The 19545-nt window shown below is 53.1% G+C and overlaps 1 protein-coding gene across 3 annotated transcripts in view; it reads right to left on the minus strand.

The window, feature by feature from the left end:
- Positions 1-19545, minus strand: part of RGS3 (regulator of G protein signaling 3) — a 141114-nt gene that overhangs the window by 118572 nt on the left and 2997 nt on the right. For 2 of the 3 annotated variants that reach the window (XM_075015579.1, XM_075015578.1), the window contains exons 2-3: positions 9768-9874; positions 9196-9344 (exon numbers count right to left, since the gene is read on the minus strand). In XM_075015579.1, coding sequence (XP_074871680.1) covers positions 9196-9344; positions 9768-9829 — 211 coding nt within the window. In that variant the 5' untranslated portion in view covers positions 9830-9874. The remainder of the gene's footprint in view (positions 1-9195; positions 9345-9767; positions 9875-19545) is intronic. The other variant, XM_075015581.1, reaches the window with a different exon arrangement.

Genomic DNA, 19545 nt, shown 5'->3' on the forward strand with positions numbered 1-19545 from the left:
GATTGAGGGAGATTTTTAAGACCTGAGGAACCTTTTGGGAAAGGGGGAGCCTAGACATGAAGGATGTGAGTCACCAAAACCAAAATAAGACCAGATTGCTGGCACTTAAATAGGTTGTACATAGGGGTTGGCTGGAGGCAGAGGCACACTGTGGATGAGGAAATTGCTGCCCCAAGGCCCAAGCAAGTTGGAGGAGCTGGCTGGAGGCAGAGGGACACAGACAATATTAGTTTGTGTATTTAATTCTGGCAGATGCCAAGTGCTGGGCAGATGCCATCACACAGCACCCTGGTGGTAAGAGCCATAAACCATGACCTGCCAGGTGCACCATCCAACCCACGTCCTGGAAGCGGAGGTTCCTGCGTCTCAGAGCCCTTCACAAAAGCAGTGCACTGGCAATGCACTGACTAGGTAAGTGCCAGGCTCAGCCACTGGGTACCTGGGACTTCAAGGAAATCACAGCAATGCCTTGTGTTCCTGGCCAAGTCTTTTCCAAAAGGACCTTCTGTTTCCACCCGAAACAGGCACAGGGAGCTCCAACGACCAAGGGCAAAACTCCTTCGCCACATGGGCCCCAAACAGCTGCTGTGAACTGCAGCGCAACGCCGAGCACGGGACTGCAACCTGCAGGGCACTTGGGCCAAGAGCCTTGTGGACGCCACTGCGCATCGTGCACTGCAGTGACAATATAGGAAGCTTACCAGATCCCAGCCTGAGGTGTCGTTCCTCTGCCCTGAGTCACCCCTGAAACCCAGGGAGCCCAGAGCAAAGGTGGCGTAAAAGGGACCAGCCACCTGACACGTGGAAAGGTGAGACGTCCCCCACCAAGCAGAACTCAGCCCGGTAGTAACCTCTAAAGGAAACCAGCCCCTCAAACTGCCGTCATCATACAGAGCCTTCTCAGCGCCTCCGTGGCCATGCACTGAACATTGCCAGACCCTTAGCACTGCATGCACGCAGCTAACCAGTAAAGTCCCAAATTCCCGATCAAATTGCATGCAAGAGGCCTGCACGCCCCACTCCCATTGCAGCCCCATAGCCACCAATTGCACTAGGCTCACAAGACACACCAAGCGCAAGTGTCTTTTACTGGTGCACAAACCCCTACCTGCACGCATGAAATCAGCACTCAGACGAGAGCAAAGGGCCCCGGGTGACAAAGCACCACAGGCCAAGGAGACGTCAGAACCCCTAGAAATCGCAGCTGTAGGTCTGTTAGACCTTCTCCAAACAAACACCAGGGATCCACTGTCACTGCTGCTGGGATGGTCCATCCACCCAGGAACTAAGCTCCTCTGGGCAAGCAGGTGAGCAGAGACCAAAGCAGGAAGCAGGCAAGTTGCTGGCAGGGTGACTTCCTCATCCACCACCAGGACTCTTCCCCTTGCAGCAGGCTCCAGCCCCAAGCAGGTATCTGCACAACAGACCCCGGCAGTCCCTGCACTCACAGCATGACAGCTGGGATCTCACCCTGCCCTGGCTGACCCAGCCGAGTCTATACAGCAATACCAGAGGAAAACTAGCCTCAGAAGAGCTGGCCTGCAGTGATGTGGGTTTCAGGGCGCTCCCTGTTCCAGCCCGGCGAAGCCGAGGGGAAAGCACTGCTGCTAGGTGTGGGCCGCACGTCACACTTGAGGGGGAGAAGTCTGCAGTCCCACATTTCCCTGGAAGCAACTGCTGTCCCAGCCTGGAGTTTGCAGGCGGTCGGCCAGCACCTGTCCATGCCCCAGTGACAGCCCCACTGCACAGCCCAGGGGTCCCCCGCGCTGGGCCCAGCCCGACCGACTTCCTGGACTCTGCTCCACAGGCCCAGTCTGGCCCCTGGCCTCAGCACTCACCAAAGGTTGTGAGGTAGAAGGAGGAGTCCAGCGGGGCAGCCTGGCTGGCACAGAGTGAGACTCTGCGGACGTCGCCATGCTCCATGGCCTCCGGGCCCAGCCTGTGGGGCGGGGGGAAGGGGGGCCTGGCAGGAGCTGCAGCAGCCGGTTCCCACAGGCAGTGCAGCCTGCATGAGCCGGGCTTCCAACCGCCTGCCCGCCAGCCCTCCCGCCAGCCGTTTGAAGAGCACAAAGGGCTCTGGCAGCCCATTGGCCAGGCCGCTTTGAATGGGAACTGCACCTGCCAGAACAAACAGGGCCTGGCCTGACACAGACACACGTAGAGCCTCTGATAGGCACATGCACTGACACTCTGATACAACTCTCACATACTCTGATGCACACACCATTACACTGACACAATGTTACACACACAGGCCCTCTGACAAACACACACTGACACATTGTTACACAACTCACACACGCTCTGATACACGCACAGATGCGCAGACACTGCTACACACACTGGCACACCACTACACAACACACTGGTACACACACAGATCCTCTAATACACACAGTGACACGGGTACACAATGCACAAACACTGATACATACAAAGGCCCTCTGACAGACACACGTTATACAAACACACACTGACAATCCACATACACTCTGACACACAATGCACACACACTGATACTCACACCAGCCTTCTGATACACACAAATTGACACACCCTTGCACAACATGCCGCACTCTAATACATACACTGACACACACAATGCACTGATACACACAGTGACACGCAATTACACAACACTTGCTCTATGTGAGGGAGCAGTGTGATTGCTCAGAGCTCCAGTATAAGGACAGAGAAAAGCCAGTCGAGTGTCTTTGGGTTAAGCTTAGAGGCGGAAGCAATAGAGTGATGTTGTAGCTGGTGTCTGCTATAGACTATCAGATCAGGGAGATGAGATAGATGAGGATTTCTTCAGACAGCTAATCACAGGCCCTGGTTCTCATGGGAGACTTTAATCATCCGGACATTCGTTGGGAGACCAATACAGCAGCACACAGACAATCTAGGAAGTTTTTGGGGAATGTTGGGGATAACTTCTTGGAACAAGCGCTGAAGGAACCTACCGGGGCCGTGCACAACTTGACCTGCTGCTCATAAAAAGGAAGAACTAGTAGGAGAAATAGAAGCATGTGACAACCTGGGCTGCAGTGATCATGGGGTGGTAGATTTCAGGATCGTGGAAAAAGGAAGAAGGGTGAGCAGTAATATACAGACCCTTGATTTCAAAAGAGCAGCCTTCGACTCCCTGAGAGAACTGATGGGCAGGATCCCTTGGGAAACAGATGAAGGGGAAAGAGTTTGAGAGAACTGGCAGTATTTTAAAGAAGTCTTGCTGAAGGCACAGGAGGAAACAATCCTGCTGCATAGTAAGAAATGCAAATATGTTAGGCAACCAGTTTAGCTTAACTGGGAAATCTTTGGTCAGGTTAAACTCAAAAAGGATGTGTACAAGAAGTGGAAACTTGGACAGACGACTAAGGAGGAGTATAAACATACGGCTGGAAAATGCCAGGCTGGAAAATCATGACAGCAAAGGCACAATTGGAACTGTAGCTAGCAAGAGATGTGAAAGGTAACAAGAAGGGTTTCTACAGGCATGTTAACAATAGGAGGGTTATCAGGGAGGATGTGGGGCCATTACTGCATGAGGGAGGTAACCTAGAGACAGATGATGTAAGAAGAGCTGAAGTACTCAATTTTTTTTTTGCCTCAGTCTTCACAGACAAGGACAACTCCCACATTATGGTACTAGACAATGCAGTATGGGCAGGAGGTGGGCAGCCCTTGGTGGAGAAGGAACAAGTTAAGAGCTACTTAGAAAAACTAGATGTACACAGATCCATGGGTCTGGATTTAATGCATCCAAGGGTACTGAGGGAATTGGCAGATGTTATCGCTGAACCTTTGGCTATTATCTTTGAAAACTCACAGAGATTGGGAGTGATTCCAGATGATTGGAAAAAGGCAAATGTAGGGCCCATCTTTAAAGAAGGAAAGGAGGACAATCCAGGGAACTATAGGCCAGTCAGTCTTACCTCAGTACCTGGGGAAATATTGGAAGGGATCCTCAAGGAATCAATTTTGGAGCACTTGGAAGAGGGGAAAGTGATCAAAATAGTCAACATGGATTCACCAAGGGCAAGTTGTTACTGACCAATCTGATTAGCTTCTATAAGTAACTCACTCTGTGGACATGGGGAAGTCAGTGGATGTGATATACCTTGACTTCAGCAAAGTTTTTGATACAGTCTCCCACAACTTTCTTGCTCCTAAGTTGAGGAAGAATAGACTGGATCCATGGACTATAAGATGAAGAGAAAGCTGGCTTGACAGTCGGGCCCAACAGGTAGTGGTCAGTGGCTCAATACCTGGATGGCCGTTGGTTCCAAGTGGAGTGCCCCAAGGCTTGGGTCTGGGGCCAAATCTTTATTAATGACCTGGTGAGGGACTAGACTGCACCCTCAGCAAGTTTGTGGGATGAAACCAAGCAAGGGGGAGAGGTAGATGTATTGGAGGGTAGAGATAGGATCCAGAGGGATCTGGGTAAATTGGACAATTGGGCCAAAAGAAATCTGACGTGGTTCAGCAAGGAGAAGTGTAGAGTCCTGCACTTGGGATGGCAGAATCCCAAGCATTATTATAGGCTGGTGACCGGCTGGCTAAGCAGCAGTACAGCGGAAAGGGACCTACGTATAATGGTGGATGAAAGGATGGATATGAGAAAAACAGTGTGCCCTTGTAGCCAAGAAGGCCAACAGCATACTGGGGTGCATTAGGAGGAACATTTCAAGCAGATCTAGAGAAGTTGTAGTTCCCCTCTGTTCAGCACTGGCGAGGCCATATCTGTAGTATTGTGTCCAGTTCTGGGTCCCCCAGTATAAAACAGATGTGGATGTGCTAGAGCAGGTCCCACAGAGGGCAACGAAAATGATTAGGGAGCTGGAGCACATGACCATGAGGAGAGGCTGAAGGATTTGGGCTTGTTTAGTTTTCAGAAGAGAAGACTGAGGGGAGATTTAATAGCAGCCTTCAACTTCCTGAAAGGGAGCTCTGAAGAGGATGGAGATAAACTGTTTTCAGTGATGTCAGATAGCAGCGCAAGAAGCAATGGTCTGAAGTTGCAGACGGAGAGGGGTAGGTTGGATATTAGGAAAAACTTCTTCACCAGGAGGGTGGTGAAGCACTGGAATGTGTTACCCAGAGAGGTGGTGGAATCTCCATCCCTGGAGGGTTTTAAATCCCGGCTTGACGTAGTCCTGGCTGGGATCACTTAGTGGGGGTTGATCCTGCTTGAAACAGGGGGCTGGACTCGATGACCTCTTGAGGTCCCTTCCAGCCTTGTGATTCTATGAACACTGTGACACACAATGAGACTCCATTACACAACACACTGATACGCAGACCCTCTGATATGCACTCACACACCATTATACAAGATAAACACGACACACAAACTCTGATAAACACAGTGACATGCCATTACACAACATGAACACACACAGGCCCTCTGATACACGTATCGGCACACTGACAATGTACAGATTCTCTGATACACACACAAACACGCTGTTACACACAGTGACACACCATTAGACAATGCACACACTGATCCACACACAGACTGTGCAATTCACACTCTTACCATGCTGACATACTGTTGTACAATCCACAGGTAACACACACACCTAGATGAGGTTCACTGTCCCATGGAGTGGCACCTAGACCACCTACACAGAAAGAATGAGTCTCCTCTGCTACAGCCTTAGCTGAGCACGTGCTGGCTTTTCACTCAAGCTGCAGAGGCTCCTGCACTAAGTTCTAGAGGTCCCAGGTTTGAGTCTGCTTGTGGGCAGTTACACACACACACACACACACAGAGGCCCTCTAAGAGACATAAAATGCCACATTGTTATGCAGTGCACACTCTCTGATACACACACTAGCACACTGTTACACAATGCACATACACTGTCATACACTCAGAGACCTTCTGATACATGCACTAACACACTGTTATATGATTAACACACTGTTACACAACACACAAACACACCATTACACAATGAGCACACACTGAGAAAGGTACACTGATGAACACACTGTTACACAGCACACTTACATATTCTGATACACAGAGACAGGTACACCATTACACAATGCACACACACATACCCTGATACACCCACCGATCCTGATACAGCAAGACACTCCAATACACACACTGACATATGCTTATACAATGCACACAGCCATATACAACACACACTCTGATACACAGATCCTTTAATACAGACACACTGTTATACAATGCACACTAACACTGTTACACAGCACACACACATACCCTCTGATACACACAGACCTTTTGAGTCACAAACACAGACAAACCAGTACACAACCCTGGGTGCACATTTGGATATGCACACAGACACAGATACACACACACACACACACACACACAAAGTGATGCTCTCATATACACAAACTGTGATACCCACACAGCAATACACATGCTGATCCTCTGACATACACACAATCTGATACATACACCCAGTGATGAATACACACACAATGACTCTCCTACACACACTGATTCACACACACACACACACACACTAATACACTGATACATATATACAGACACATGTACAAACAAATATTCTGATACAAATAGGCACACACTGATAATCACTGACATGGATACTCACACGCAAACACACACAGACATAGATACTCTGATATGCACACACACACACAGATACACACAAACTGATGCTACACAGACACTGATATTGTCACACACAGCTATACATACACTGACAATTCCTCCACAAACTGATACCCACACAGACCCTGTCTCTCTCTCTCTCACACACACACACACACACACACACACACACACACACACACACACACACAGACCAACTGACATATACACAAACTGTGCTACACACACAGGCTCTGATATGCACCCAAATTCTCTTACACACACTTACATCCCAATATGCCCAGAGACACTTCCATAGACAGCAACACCCACACGCTGACACGCACACTGACATGAACATGCTGGTATTCTGATCTACACACGGAGACACTCTGACACACATACACACTCTGACACCACCCACAAACTTGGAGCAGGCCGTTGACAGGAGGGGCAAAGGGGGCAGCTGCCCAGGGGCCTGGGAAGATTTAAAAGATCCCGGAGGCCTTTGGCACAGTGGGGCGAGGACCGGCTTCCTTGCTCTGTGCTGCTTCCAGAAGCAGACCACCATTCCCAGGGCCCTGGGGCAGGGCGGCCAGGGCGCCTCCGCTTGCCGACTCCACACCTCCCTTTGGCCAGGAACTGCAGCAATGGGAGCTGCAGGGGCAGCATCTGTGGGCAGTGGCACGTGGAGACCCCCCCCCCCGAGGGGCCTGGCCAAGGAGTTGCTAAATAAGTGGGGGGGGGGGGTGTTTACTGTCAGGAGCTGCCCAAGATAAGCACTGTCCCCTCACCCCCTCCTGCACCTCAACCCCCTGCCCCAGCCCAGAGCCCACACGCAAACTGTGTCCCAAAGCCTACAGCCCACACCACTGCCCCCAACCAAACTCCCTCCCGGATCCCAACCTCTCACTGCACCCCAACCCCCACCCTCGCCTGGTGAAAGTCTGCGCAGGTGGGGGCAGCCAGTGATGGAAGCAGGGGGTGGAGTGAGCGGGACCTTGGAGAAGGGTGGGGTGGGGCGGGGCCTCGGGAAAGAGGCGGGGCAGGGGGTGGGGCCACAGCACACTTAGCTGGCAGGGTGGTCGGGTGGAAGGGCAGGCACAGCACAGCCCCAATGTGAGTCAGACGGTGCGCACACAGGTGCAGAGTGCAGGGCACTGATGGGTCTGCCCTGGGCCGGGAACTGCTGTCAGCAGACCCGACTCCGATCTACACACAGAGGGATATGGGCACAGACACACACACACTCCGACACACTCACACACACACACTCCGACACACTTTCACACACACTGATCCTCTGATAAATGAGCTGTCACTGACTGACACCAACCCCTTCTCCCTAGTCCCAGGACCACAGAAGATCAGGGTGGGAAGAGACCTGATCAAGTAATCTCGTCCAACCCCTGCTCAAGCAGGGCCATCTCCAACTACCTCTCAACTGTCAGGGCTTTGTCACGCTGGGCCTTTACACCGCCCTCCGAGGAAACCCATCCAGTGCTTCACCCCCTCCTAATGCAGTAGGTTTTCCTAATATCCAACCTAGACCTCCCCCACTGGAGCATGTGGACAGAAGCCCTGGGTTCAGTGAGGGCTGGGATCCCATGGGCAGGGCTCCGGGACCAGGGCAGGACAAGCACTCCCAGCAGGCTGGGATGCCCCCCATACAGCTCTGGGCAGTGAGCGGATGCCAGCCCCAAGGCCCACGGTGCGCAGAGAAGCCCGCGCGCTCCCTCTGCTGGGCACACGGGTCACGCCGCAGCTCGGCCTCCAAACAATGCTACAGGGCTTGTGCGACCGACAGAGCTGGAGCTGATCCAGGCTAACTGAGGGACGCTGCCTGTGGGGCTGGTGACAGGGCCGTTACCGTGGGCACAGACAGATCTCGCTTACTGGGGGCCCTTGGGAAGGAAAATAATGACTCAAGATAAGCCACCTCGCAGCACACCGTGAGCGCCAAGAGGCTACGTCAGCGCTATCGGACCTCATGGGATGTGGCAGGGCTGTAGGCCAGGCACGCGCTGGGGGAGGGGTGCAGTAGTTTTAAAATCCATTTTCTCTGGTGCTCTGCTCCTACTCCACAGCCAGCCCTGCCTGAGTCAGCAGGCTGCCTGCTCACGCGGCTCGCCACTGGCCACAGGCGCCGAATCCTGCAGGGCAAGGCCTAGCGCTACGCAGGCCGAGGTAAAGGCACACGGCCTAACATCAAAGGGGGGTGCTCAGGCCAGGTTGGTGCTAAAGAGGAAGGTCAAATTAAGATACACAACTCCAGCTATGTTCATTAGCTACATTAATTATGTCGCTGGAGTCAACGTGTCTTACTTTGCATTTCCACTTGGTTTCCACTGCAGGGGGTCAACAGGAGTGAACGCCCCGTCGACTCTTCTTACTCCTCACGAGGTTCAGGAGCACCAGTGCCAACGGGGCGCTACTGTCAACTGGCGGTTGCTGCATGCTCCCCTGGCACCATGCCATACTGCTCTGCCCACGCGGCCCCATACTCACCATGCGTCTCTGACCCCCACGCTCCCTGCGGTGCTCAGTGCCCTCTTTGCCCTGGGCAGGGACCTCACGCAGCCACCTACCCTTTCCTTTCACGGTGGCATGGCTGATCTTCCTCCGCCTGCTCACACGTGCCCCTCTCTGCTTCCTCACCAGGGAATGGACTGCAGCAACCTTCAGCTCGGGGGACAGTGCACGTGCCAGCTCCATGGTCCAAGATGCCGATCCACCCCTGCCAGAGAGAAGACGACCCAGCTGAGAACAGCCTCATCCAGCACACGGCACAGACAGCGAGGTGGCCACATGGTGCACATCAGGCCACGAAGCTCCCTCTGCCTCCCCTTCTCCATGTGCAATCGTTCTCCCAGTGCAGCCTTGTTGGACTCCCACGCTGGGACTCAGCAGCGATACTCCTCCTCTGGCTGCATCACGGACACGGGGCTCTCCAGCAACCCGCCGAGCCCAGGAGCAGAGAAGCAGCTCACCGTGCGCACACACCTGGGTGGGGTCAGAGCAGCAAGCAGCGGCAGCTCCGTGAACCACAGCCAGGTGCCCACCTGGGAACAGAGCAAGGGTGTAGGCCCAGATTTGCCACACAGAGAGGGAATCATTCCAACTAGACAGAGGGGGACACAACATTCACACACAAACCCACCGAGCCTCAGCTGCCTCCAGTGTAGAAAGCAAAGTCTGCCGTGCTCCCCAGGGGATTTTCATCGGTGCTCAGCACAGGCTTGTCTGCTCAAGGGCATCAGCAGCCGTCTGTGGAAGCAGGCGCAGGCCAACTGAGAGCACTTGCCAGAGTTCCACGCTGAGACAGCAGCTGTTAGCGATGTCACAACCCACCTGCTCCGCAGCCAGGCTGGCGCGTGCTTAGCCAGCACTGCGTCCGAACGGGTGCCCCACCCTGTAGCCTCTCAGCGCCGGGGTGGGGCTGCCCCGCACGTCACCTGCATGGACCGTCCTGCTTGTCACCAGGGGACTTGGCATAAGCAGGTCTCACCGCGCCCTAGTCCTGCACACCACTCTGAGGCCGCACTCGTGTGTCCAGGCACATCCCCCACCCCCACTTGGCCCTTACTTCTTCCTAAGCCTCTCTAAGGAAACACCCTGCAAGGCAGTTTGGGGAGAGCAGAGCAACACATGTGTGCACCTGTGCGCGCCTCTATGATGGGGGACATACACCTGTGTGCACGTGGGTAACATGGGAGTGTCTCCCGGGAGCATGCTCCTGTGTCTCTGTATATGTACGTGTGTATGCCTGTGTGTGTGTCTGTGTGTGTGCACTCCGTGTGTAAGTGTGCGCCTGTGTGTGACTGAATATGTCTGTGTGCACCCGTGTAGGGTGTGCTCCTGTGTGTGTGTGTATGGTTGTATGTGTGCATGGTTGCGTGTCTGTACGCCTGTGTTTGCCTGTGTGTGTGTGAGACTAAATATGTGTCTGTGTGCACCCCTGTGTAAGTGTGCTCCTGTGTGCAGGTGTGCATGCAGCTGCCTGTGTGCAGCACCTCGCACAGGGGGCCCTGTCTCTGACTGGAGCCCGGAGGCTCTGCCACGAGATGGGTCCCCTTGTCCCGCACCAGGCGGACAGGGCTGCGCAGGCTGAGAGCTGCCCCCAGCAGCAGCGGGGAAGGGATGTCATTCTGTGTAGTAAAGGGGCCTTTCCCCAGGAGTCTGGCTGGCCTGTTGGAAGCTGGCGTTAGCTCCTTCTCAACCCAGCTGCATTTTCACATGCTAGCCCTGGAAACGGGGTCTGCTCCCAGCGCTGGAAACCAGCAGAGGAGCAGGTGCCAAGTCCCCAGCATGGGAGAGCAGGAGAGACACTCCCTCCGTGGGCAGCCTAATTAACAGGCCCCAACGGCTGGCTATTGTACTGCTGCTGTAAATCACAGCCCGCAGCGTGGGCAGCCCAGACAGCTACAGACACTGACCCATTATTCTGCACTGGCCCCTGAACAAAGAGCTCTGCTTCTTTTGGCCTGGCTCCCTCCTGCCTCACTCAGCTGCAGGGGAGCAGCAGGGGGGCGAGGAGGTAGCCGGGCAACCCAGTGGGGCTCTCAGTTAGGGTACGTGCTGCTGGAGATAGTGAGGGACACAGCACTCTGCTGAATGTGCCGGGGACACTGGTCCTCGTTCAAAAGGGTCCTCGATTCCCCATTTCCTCTTCTCTCCTCCCAGGCACACAAAGAAAGGGGGGAACCCCCTAGCTAAGCACAAGGACTAGGACGTTTGCTCCTCCTCACAACAGGGTAGAAGCAATTCAAGCTCGAGGCCAGGCTCCCGGTCTGTTCAGGCAGGGCCGTCCCGTCCACAGGACGAGATGGGGTGGCCACTCCAGGTCCTGCGCTTTTGGGGGCCCCGCGGCAGCTGCCCCACTTACACTATGGATGGGAGGATTACCTGGGAGAGGCCTGAGCTGCAGCAGGGTGTTGCTTCCCCTCCCCTCACACCCCATCCCCCAACTCACCATGCGGATGGCTCAAGCAGCAGCCTGCTCTGCTCCGCCAGGGCCTCCCAGCCCACTGAGTCCCACTTCTCCCCGGCAGCAGGAAACAGCCTCTGCTCCCGACCCCTCATGGAGAAGTGGGGCTCAGGAGGGCGTAGCAGAGAAGCAGGCTGCCCCTCACGCCATAGTGAGCACAGGAGAGAGAGCGGCCCCCTGCTGTCACCGCCCACTGCCAAACCCTGCCCCAAGTAATCCTGGGTTGGGGAAGGATCAGAGGTGGAGTGGGGAATGCACATAGGGGAGGTTGCCCAGGTCCCTGCGCCTGGGACAGGGGGAGGCTGCCCTGGTTCCACTCCTCTTCCACATGGCCCTGCATTCAAGAGTCATTTTCCTATTTGCCAGAGCAGTTCTCATCTGTCCTGAGCCCATGGCTGAGCTGCTCCACCTGAACATGACACTGAAGACCAGGAGACAGCTCCACTGCTTGTCCAGTGAATGGGCAGGGTGAGCAGGCTGGAAACAGCAGGTCAGCGCCAGGCCTGGCGTAGCTCCCATGGCATTATATTGGGAATGAACGGAGCTTGGCCTCTGTCAAACTCTGTCCTGATTAATCAGGACCTCTCCTGCCAGTGACAGACAGAGAGGCAGAGCAAAGGGAGGGGAGGGAGACCTTGACAAAGGCCTTTTTAGTTCTTTAATTGCTGCTTCTTCATTTAGTGACCGAGGGGCTTGGGAGCCCAGACTGGAAATAAATTGCAGTGTGTAAACAATCAACAACAACTTTTTTAAAAAGGCAGGAATGGCTACAGGACCCGGGGGGAAAAAAAATCAGACTGCTGGAGAGCCCTCCTTGGCAGTTTTTAGGGAAGCACAGGGTGCTGCAGCATCCCCTGGCCTGAAGTGGTTTCCATTCTAGACAGGGTTTGCAGTTGAGTTCAACAGCTCTCAGCAGCCCCACTATAAAAACCGTTCCGGAGCCCCGGTAGAAAAGCCCTTTTTTTAAGCAGCTCCCACGTGATCACCAAGACTAACTACATCTATGCACGTTGAATAGTAACAGAGAGGAAGCCACGCTAGTCTATACACTATCAAAACAAAAAGCAGTCAAGTAGCACTTTAAAGACTAGCAAAATGGTTTATTAGGTGAGCTTTCGTGGGACAGACCCACTTCTTCAGACCATAGCCAGACCAGAACAGACTCAATATTTAAGGCTCAGAGAACCAAAAACAGTAAGCAAGGAGGACAAATCAGAAAAAGATAATCAAGGTGAGCAAATCAGAGAGTGGAGGGGTGGGGGGGAAGGTCTATAGTGACTGAGTCACTATAGGGGCTCGTCTGCATACTTGGCTCAATCTAATTCTTGACCTTCCCCCCCACCCCTCCACTCTCTGATTTGCTCACCTTGATTATCTTTTTCTGATTTGTCCTCCTTGCTTACTGCTTTTGGTTCTCTGAGCCTTAAATACTGAGTCTGTTCTGGTCTGGCTATGGTCTGAAGAAGTGGGTCTGTCCCACGAAAGCTCACCTAATAAACCATTTTGCTAGTCTTTAAAGTGCTACTTGACTGTTTTTTGTTTTTACATCTATGCACATGTGACAAGCAAAAGCTCTCGTCCTGGGAGAGTTTGCACCCTCCGTTAGATCCAAGGCTGCCCGGGAGGTGCAGTAATATCGCAGCATGACGTAATCGTAACCTTGCTTGGGCAACCCAGAGAAAGCAGCCGCTGCACTCAGGGCGGGTTTGGTCAGAAAGATGGTTTAGTGGGGACTCCAGGAAGAAGTTGACTTTTGAGGCAATTTGTAATAGTGCCATCTGATGGCACACTGCACCGATTACTGTTGGTCAATTCCCAGGTAATTTTGGACACAGAGGGCTGGCTGGGCTGCCCAGGCTGCTGGGTCCAGAAGTTATTTTTTTTCCTCACAGAAAGCAAAAGTATTCCAAGGAAAGCACTCAGGCCTCTGGAACCGGAGCCATTAGAGCAGGACTTTGATGAACTTCACTTGTGTGCGAAGAACTATCCTGGGCTACAGCTGGCCAAATCGCAGCCCTGTTGGGAAAAAGGACCCTCAGCAAACCCTAAGGTTGGGGCTGTGCTGGCCCAGACCGGCTGGACCCACCTGGTTAGCGCGCTCACGGCTGGCTGGGCACATACCCTGAACTGCCAGCACCGGCCGCTTAGACCAGTGGATGAGAGCTAGCGATTTGGAGATGCTGTCTGCCCAAGAGGGGCCCCATCACGCCAGCCCTTAGTCAGATGTACAAAGCCTGTCTGCCCAGAAGGGAACCTTTCTGGAGATCCTTCCACCCCCAGTAAAAAGCACCCCAAGCCAGCAAATACAAGTGACTGGGAAACCAAGGCTTTCTCTGCACTGGCAGAGGTAAAACACTGGCAGTTGCAGCACTGCTCACAGAGCACAGCAGTGAAACCGCTGGACCGTGTCCACGTTGTCAGCTGCCAGCACAGTAGCATGACCGCACCTGCAGCACTTGCAGGAGCATTCGGAACGATCTATTCCACAGAGCACCCCTTCCTCTCCTGATGCTGAGGCTTGTGGGAAGGCAGAAGGGAGGGACCTGCAGAGCATCCTGGGTCCTGTCCCGATGCCCTGTGCTGCATTGCTTTGCATCCCACCAATCCTGTGCTTCTATCTGCAGTTGGTGCCATCTTTCAATGGCTTTTGTGCTGTGCCCTCTGCCTCCGTCTGTGGGAATGGATCCCAAACTGTTAAGAAGATGCTGACGGGTCTCACTAACACATCATGAATGGCAGCCGAGTTATTCCTTAAGCTGCAATGTGACAATGAGTCAGACACTGATCCTGCCAGGCACCCTGCTTCAAAGAAACATGACTTGGGGCAACATGCAGGAAATTGTGGCTGACTTTGCACAGAGAGGTTTCCCCAACAGTGGAGAGGCGATACATGGCACACATATTTCCATTCCGACACCAGACCATCTAGCCTCTGAGTACATTAATGAGAAGGGTATTTCTCCAGGCTTCTCCTGGTGCTTGTGGACCACCATGCGTGTTTCACAGACATTAACACAGGCTGGTCCTGAAAGGTGCATGACGCATGCTTCTTTCGCAACACTGTCCTGTTCAGGAAGCTGCAACCAAGGACTTTCTTCCTGGACCACAAGATCACTGTGGGGAAATTTGAAATGCCCACTGCAACCCTTGGAAACCCAGCCTGCTTCTTAATGCCATGGCTCATGAAGCCATACCCAGGAAGCCTTGAGAGCAGCAAGAAGCAGCTCAACAACAGGCTGAGCAGGTGCAGAACGACCATTCAGTGTGCTTTTGGCCATCTAAAAGCCCACTGATGTTTGCATGGGAAGCTGAACTTGGCCAGTGATCGCATCCCGATGCCAATAGCTGTGGACGGTACCAGCTTGGTACTCCATAATGCTTAAAAGCTGCTCCATGGCTTTGTTCCAGCTCAGCATTCTCCTTCTGTCCCCTCCTCTCATTGTCCCTCCACTCCCACAGCCCTACCTTTCTAGTAGCAGCCCACACCACATTATACAACAGGTCTCTTTACTTTTGAGGCCACTTCCATGAAATCATCTGCAAGCACTTGGAAGGTAATAAGGTGATAGGAAACAGCCAGCATGGATTGGCAAAGAACAAATCATGTCAAACCAATCTGATAGCGTTCTCTGATAGGATAACAAGCCTTGTGGATAGGGGAGAAGCGGTGGATGTGGTATACCTAGACTTTAGTAAAGCATTTGATACAGTCTCGCATGATACTCTCAATCAATAAACTAGCCAAATATAACTTAGATGAGGCTACTATGAGGTGGATGCATAACTGGCTGGATAACTGTACTCAGAGTGTAGTTGTTATTGGTTCTCAATCCTGCTGGAAAAGTAGAACAAGTGGGGTTCTGCAGGGGTCTGCATAGAGAGTATGCTTATTAAGTTTGCAGATGATACCCAGCTGGGAGGGGTTGCAACTGCTTTGGAGGACAGGGTCATAATTCAAAGTGATCTGGATAAACTGGAGAAATGGTCTGAGGTAAACAGGATGAAGTTTAATAAGGACAAATGCAAAGTGCTCTACTTGGGAAGGAACAATCAGTTTCACACATACAGAATGGGAAGAGACTGTCTAGGAATAACTACAGCAGAAAAGGATCTAGGGGTTATAGTGGACCACAAGTTAAATATGAGTCAACAGTGTGATGCTGTTGCAAAAAAAAGCAAACATGATTCTGGGATGCATTAACAGCTGTGTTGTGAACAAGACATGAGAAGTCATTCTTCTGCTCTATTCTGTGCTGGTTAAGCCTCAGTTGGAATATTGTGTCCAGTTCTGGGCACCGCAGTTCAAGAAAGACGTGGAGAAATTACAAAGGGTCCAGAAAAGAGCAACAAGAATGATTAAAGGTCTAGAGAATGTGACCTATGAAGAAAAGCTGAAAGAATCGGGCTTGTTTCATTTGGAAAAGAGAAGATTGAGTGGGGACATGACAGAGGTTTTCAGGTATGTAGAAGGGTGTCATAAGGAGGAAGGAGAAAGCTTGTTCTTTTTGGCCTCTGAGGATAGAACAAGAGGCAATGGACTTAAACTGCAGCAAGGGAGGTTTAGGTTGGACATTAGGAAAAAGGTCCTAACTGTCAGGGTGGTCAAACAGTGGCATAAATTGCCAAGGGAGGTGGTGGAATCTCCATCTCTGGAGATATTTAAGAACAGGTTAGATAAATGTCTATCAGGGATGGTTTAGACAGTACTTAGTCCTGCCATGAGGGCAGGGGGCTGGACTCAATGGCCTCTCGAGGTCCCTTCCAGTCCTAGTATTCTATGATTCTATGCCCCGTGCAGCTGTTCAGATGGCAATACCCAAGGAAGGCTGGGACCGCAAAGTGAACTCTGAGAAGCCAAAATGTAACCATTGTTCAGACTAGACTGAGCACTGACATGATCCATTTTAAGCACCAGCCCTGTTCACATACCTATCAGGCTGAGTTCATCCCGCTGGGTATTTTCTGGCTGAGGGTGAGAAGGAAAGCAACTTCTCAAGGGAGGATATGCTGCAAGACTATAGCTTCTGTCCTGGTCCTTATGAAGCTTGCCTGTGTGCATCTATGGTTACCCCCTGGCCCCGCCCTCCTTACAGCACAGTATGCCATTAATTGTGATATTCCTGCACCAATGAATATGGCAGTTCTGCCATGGACCCTCTGAATGCAGGTTGCCCAGAATCTGCAGAAGACTTTCCAGGAGATCTGTGAGGCTGATTACTGTGACGTGAGAAAGCCCTTCAATGCCCCGTTCTGCATCTGACTCGCCCTGTGTCAGTACTAGCCACACACAGACCCAAGGCAAATCCTCTGCTGTTTGTGCTTCCCCTCTTCCAGCTCCTGTGACTGACTAGCCTCCTCTCGGGCACAAAATAGCTCCTGATGGCGTGCATCTAGGAGTGCAAAGTCACCCTCTGGTTCTGGATCCCTCAGCACCCTTGTCCATGATTTCTAGCTTGGTTCACTCTGGGGAGCCCTGAAGCCCAGACGTATCCACAGGAGTCTTCAGAGTGGAGGTGGTGTCCCACCAGGTATGTCATCCAGTTCTTTGGAGAACCGGCTGGTCGTGGGAGCAGCCTCGGGGTCGGGGGGGGGTGTCTCCCACGCCTTGTGGAAGTCACTTTGCAGATCCCCCACTTTGACCCTGTCCCAGTCATGGCCCCTCAGTCCTGCATTTGGATATCTGCCCGTATGTGTCAGAACTCCTACCGCTGGGGTGCAGCCAGGCCCCATGGCAGCTGGGGACGGGGCAAACCAACTGTACCAGGCCCTGGTGTTGCAGCAGCAGCGGCAGGGAGCCCCGGGTGCTGGACTGCCGAGGGGGGTGGGAGTGACAAAGGGGGTGTTGTCCCATGGCCCAGCATTTCAAAGGGGCCCAGAGCTCCAAATGCAGCTGCTGCCAAAATAGCAGTGGCAGTGGCCGGAGTCCGGGCCCCTTGGAAACAGCGCAGAGCGCTCGGCCGCCGCTCCACACACAGCTCTGAGGGAGCATGGGAGGGGCAGGGAGCCAGGCCCCCAACTACCCTGCCAGGGGCCTGTGGTGGCTGTTGGCCTCGCTGCCGGGGCCTTTAATTCACTGCCAAAGCGCCAGGTGGTGCACTCTGGGCAGCTCTGAGGGATGGCGGGGAGCAGTGCAGCAGCCTGGCTGCCCTCAGCCCTGCCCTCTCCTTGAGCCTGGAGCCATGCCCCCTCCTTGCCCAGGGACCCAGCACGTCTGTGTGTCCCTCTGCACACCGCTGGGACTGGACAGCCTCCTTTCCTCCATATGCTAATGAGGTCCAGCATCTCAGCACGGCTCCAAGGGGGGGGGGGGGGCAGGCACGGTCAGTGGGAAAGATGCGCTGAGAGCGCACCTTGAGGCCATAAGCAAGCAGGAAGAGGACTTTCAAAAGTCCCAAGGAATGTAAAGGCCGGGTCTGAGGGCTGGTCACCCCTAGACAGAGCAGAAGAGTTCAAACTGATGACGAGAGAGGGGAGAGCAGGCATTGTGGGACACAGCATTTCCCCCGCAACTGAAATTAGGGGACACGTTAGAATTTACAGCAGACATCTCAGAGCTAATCAGGGTGAGACTGCAGGTGCCTGTATAATAGACACAAAGAAATGTACATCAGAAAATATAATCTCAAGTACACAAAAAAATGTCAGGTTCCAAATTAGCTGTTGCCACTCAGGAAAGAGGTTGGAGTCACTGGGGACGGTTTCTTTGAAAATAGCCGCTCAGCTTGCAGCAGAAGTCAGAAAAGCAAACAGGATAGGGAGAACCATCAGGAACAGGATCAATCAGACAGAAAATACCATAAAGCTGCTATGCAAGTCCATGGTATGGTCACATCTTGAACATTGTGTGCCGCCTGTGTGTACAGGGGCCACACGCACCCGCCAGCATCACCCCATCCACACTCACAACCAGCACCCCACTGCTTCCAGTGAGAAGTGGTGCAGCGTGAGAGCAGCCTCCTCAGCTGTGCGCTCCAGGGAAGTGGGGATTGCCCTGCTTACACTGTAAGTAACGGGCAGGGAAGGGGCTGGGCAGGGGCATGTGACCAGTGCCCACCCCCTTGCAATCCTCGCACCAGTTGCCTCTGCCTCTGTTTGTCAGAAGCAGGGCCTTGAGGGATCACCTGGCTGTCGCCTGTTCTGTTCGTCCGCTCTGCAGCGCCCAGCCTTGGCCACAGCTGGAAGACAGGGTGCAGGCCTATACCTGATTATCCGTGATTTTAGCTCTGGGAGTTACTTCCCTGGAGCCTGATCAGCCCTGTCTTGGAACAGTGGGGAGGGAAAGAGAAAAGAAGTTCCATCAGCTGAAGGCAAAGCTGCAGTCGGAAGAGACTGCTTAGCCAGACAACAGGCCCCAGGCTTTGCAGCTCACCTGGACTGTTTCACCACGGTGGGGTTCACAACATCCCTTCCTTGTCCTGGCTTTGTCAAATCTGCATGGTTTGGTGAGGCAGCAGCCCCCCCCCGCCCCCCCGCACACCACATTACACCCAAAAGAGCAGATGATATTTGCCTCACATGCCACCATCAGTATCCTAGAAACTCCTCTTCCTCACTCCACTTACCACAACAAATATTCCATCCTCCCCCCAGAGGAGAGATGGGACAGTCACAAAAGGGCCTTGTCTCTTTATACCAGCCTGCCAGCAGCATTTGAAGGTGGGGGGGGTCTAAATCCCAGGGAGTCCCCTGCCCGACCAACCCAACACATAAGTCAGGAGATTGCTGAAGTTATGGTAGAAATGCCAAGGAAACAAAATCAAACCAGCTCGGTCCTAAGCACCCTCATCTCAGCGGGAGTTATGGGTGCTCAGCGCCTTTGAAAGTCAAGTCCCAGGTGTCTGCAATGCAGTACCCAGGAACTCAGCAGCCCTTTCCTAAATTGTCTGCTGCTACCAGGCAGGATCAGGACCACACAGCCAGGCAGCACAAAATGCTAGGGAAGAAACCTGAA

This window comes from Carettochelys insculpta, chromosome 21 (genome assembly GCF_033958435.1).
Source record: "Carettochelys insculpta isolate YL-2023 chromosome 21, ASM3395843v1, whole genome shotgun sequence".
NCBI classification, from domain to species: domain Eukaryota; kingdom Metazoa; phylum Chordata; order Testudines; family Carettochelyidae; genus Carettochelys; species Carettochelys insculpta.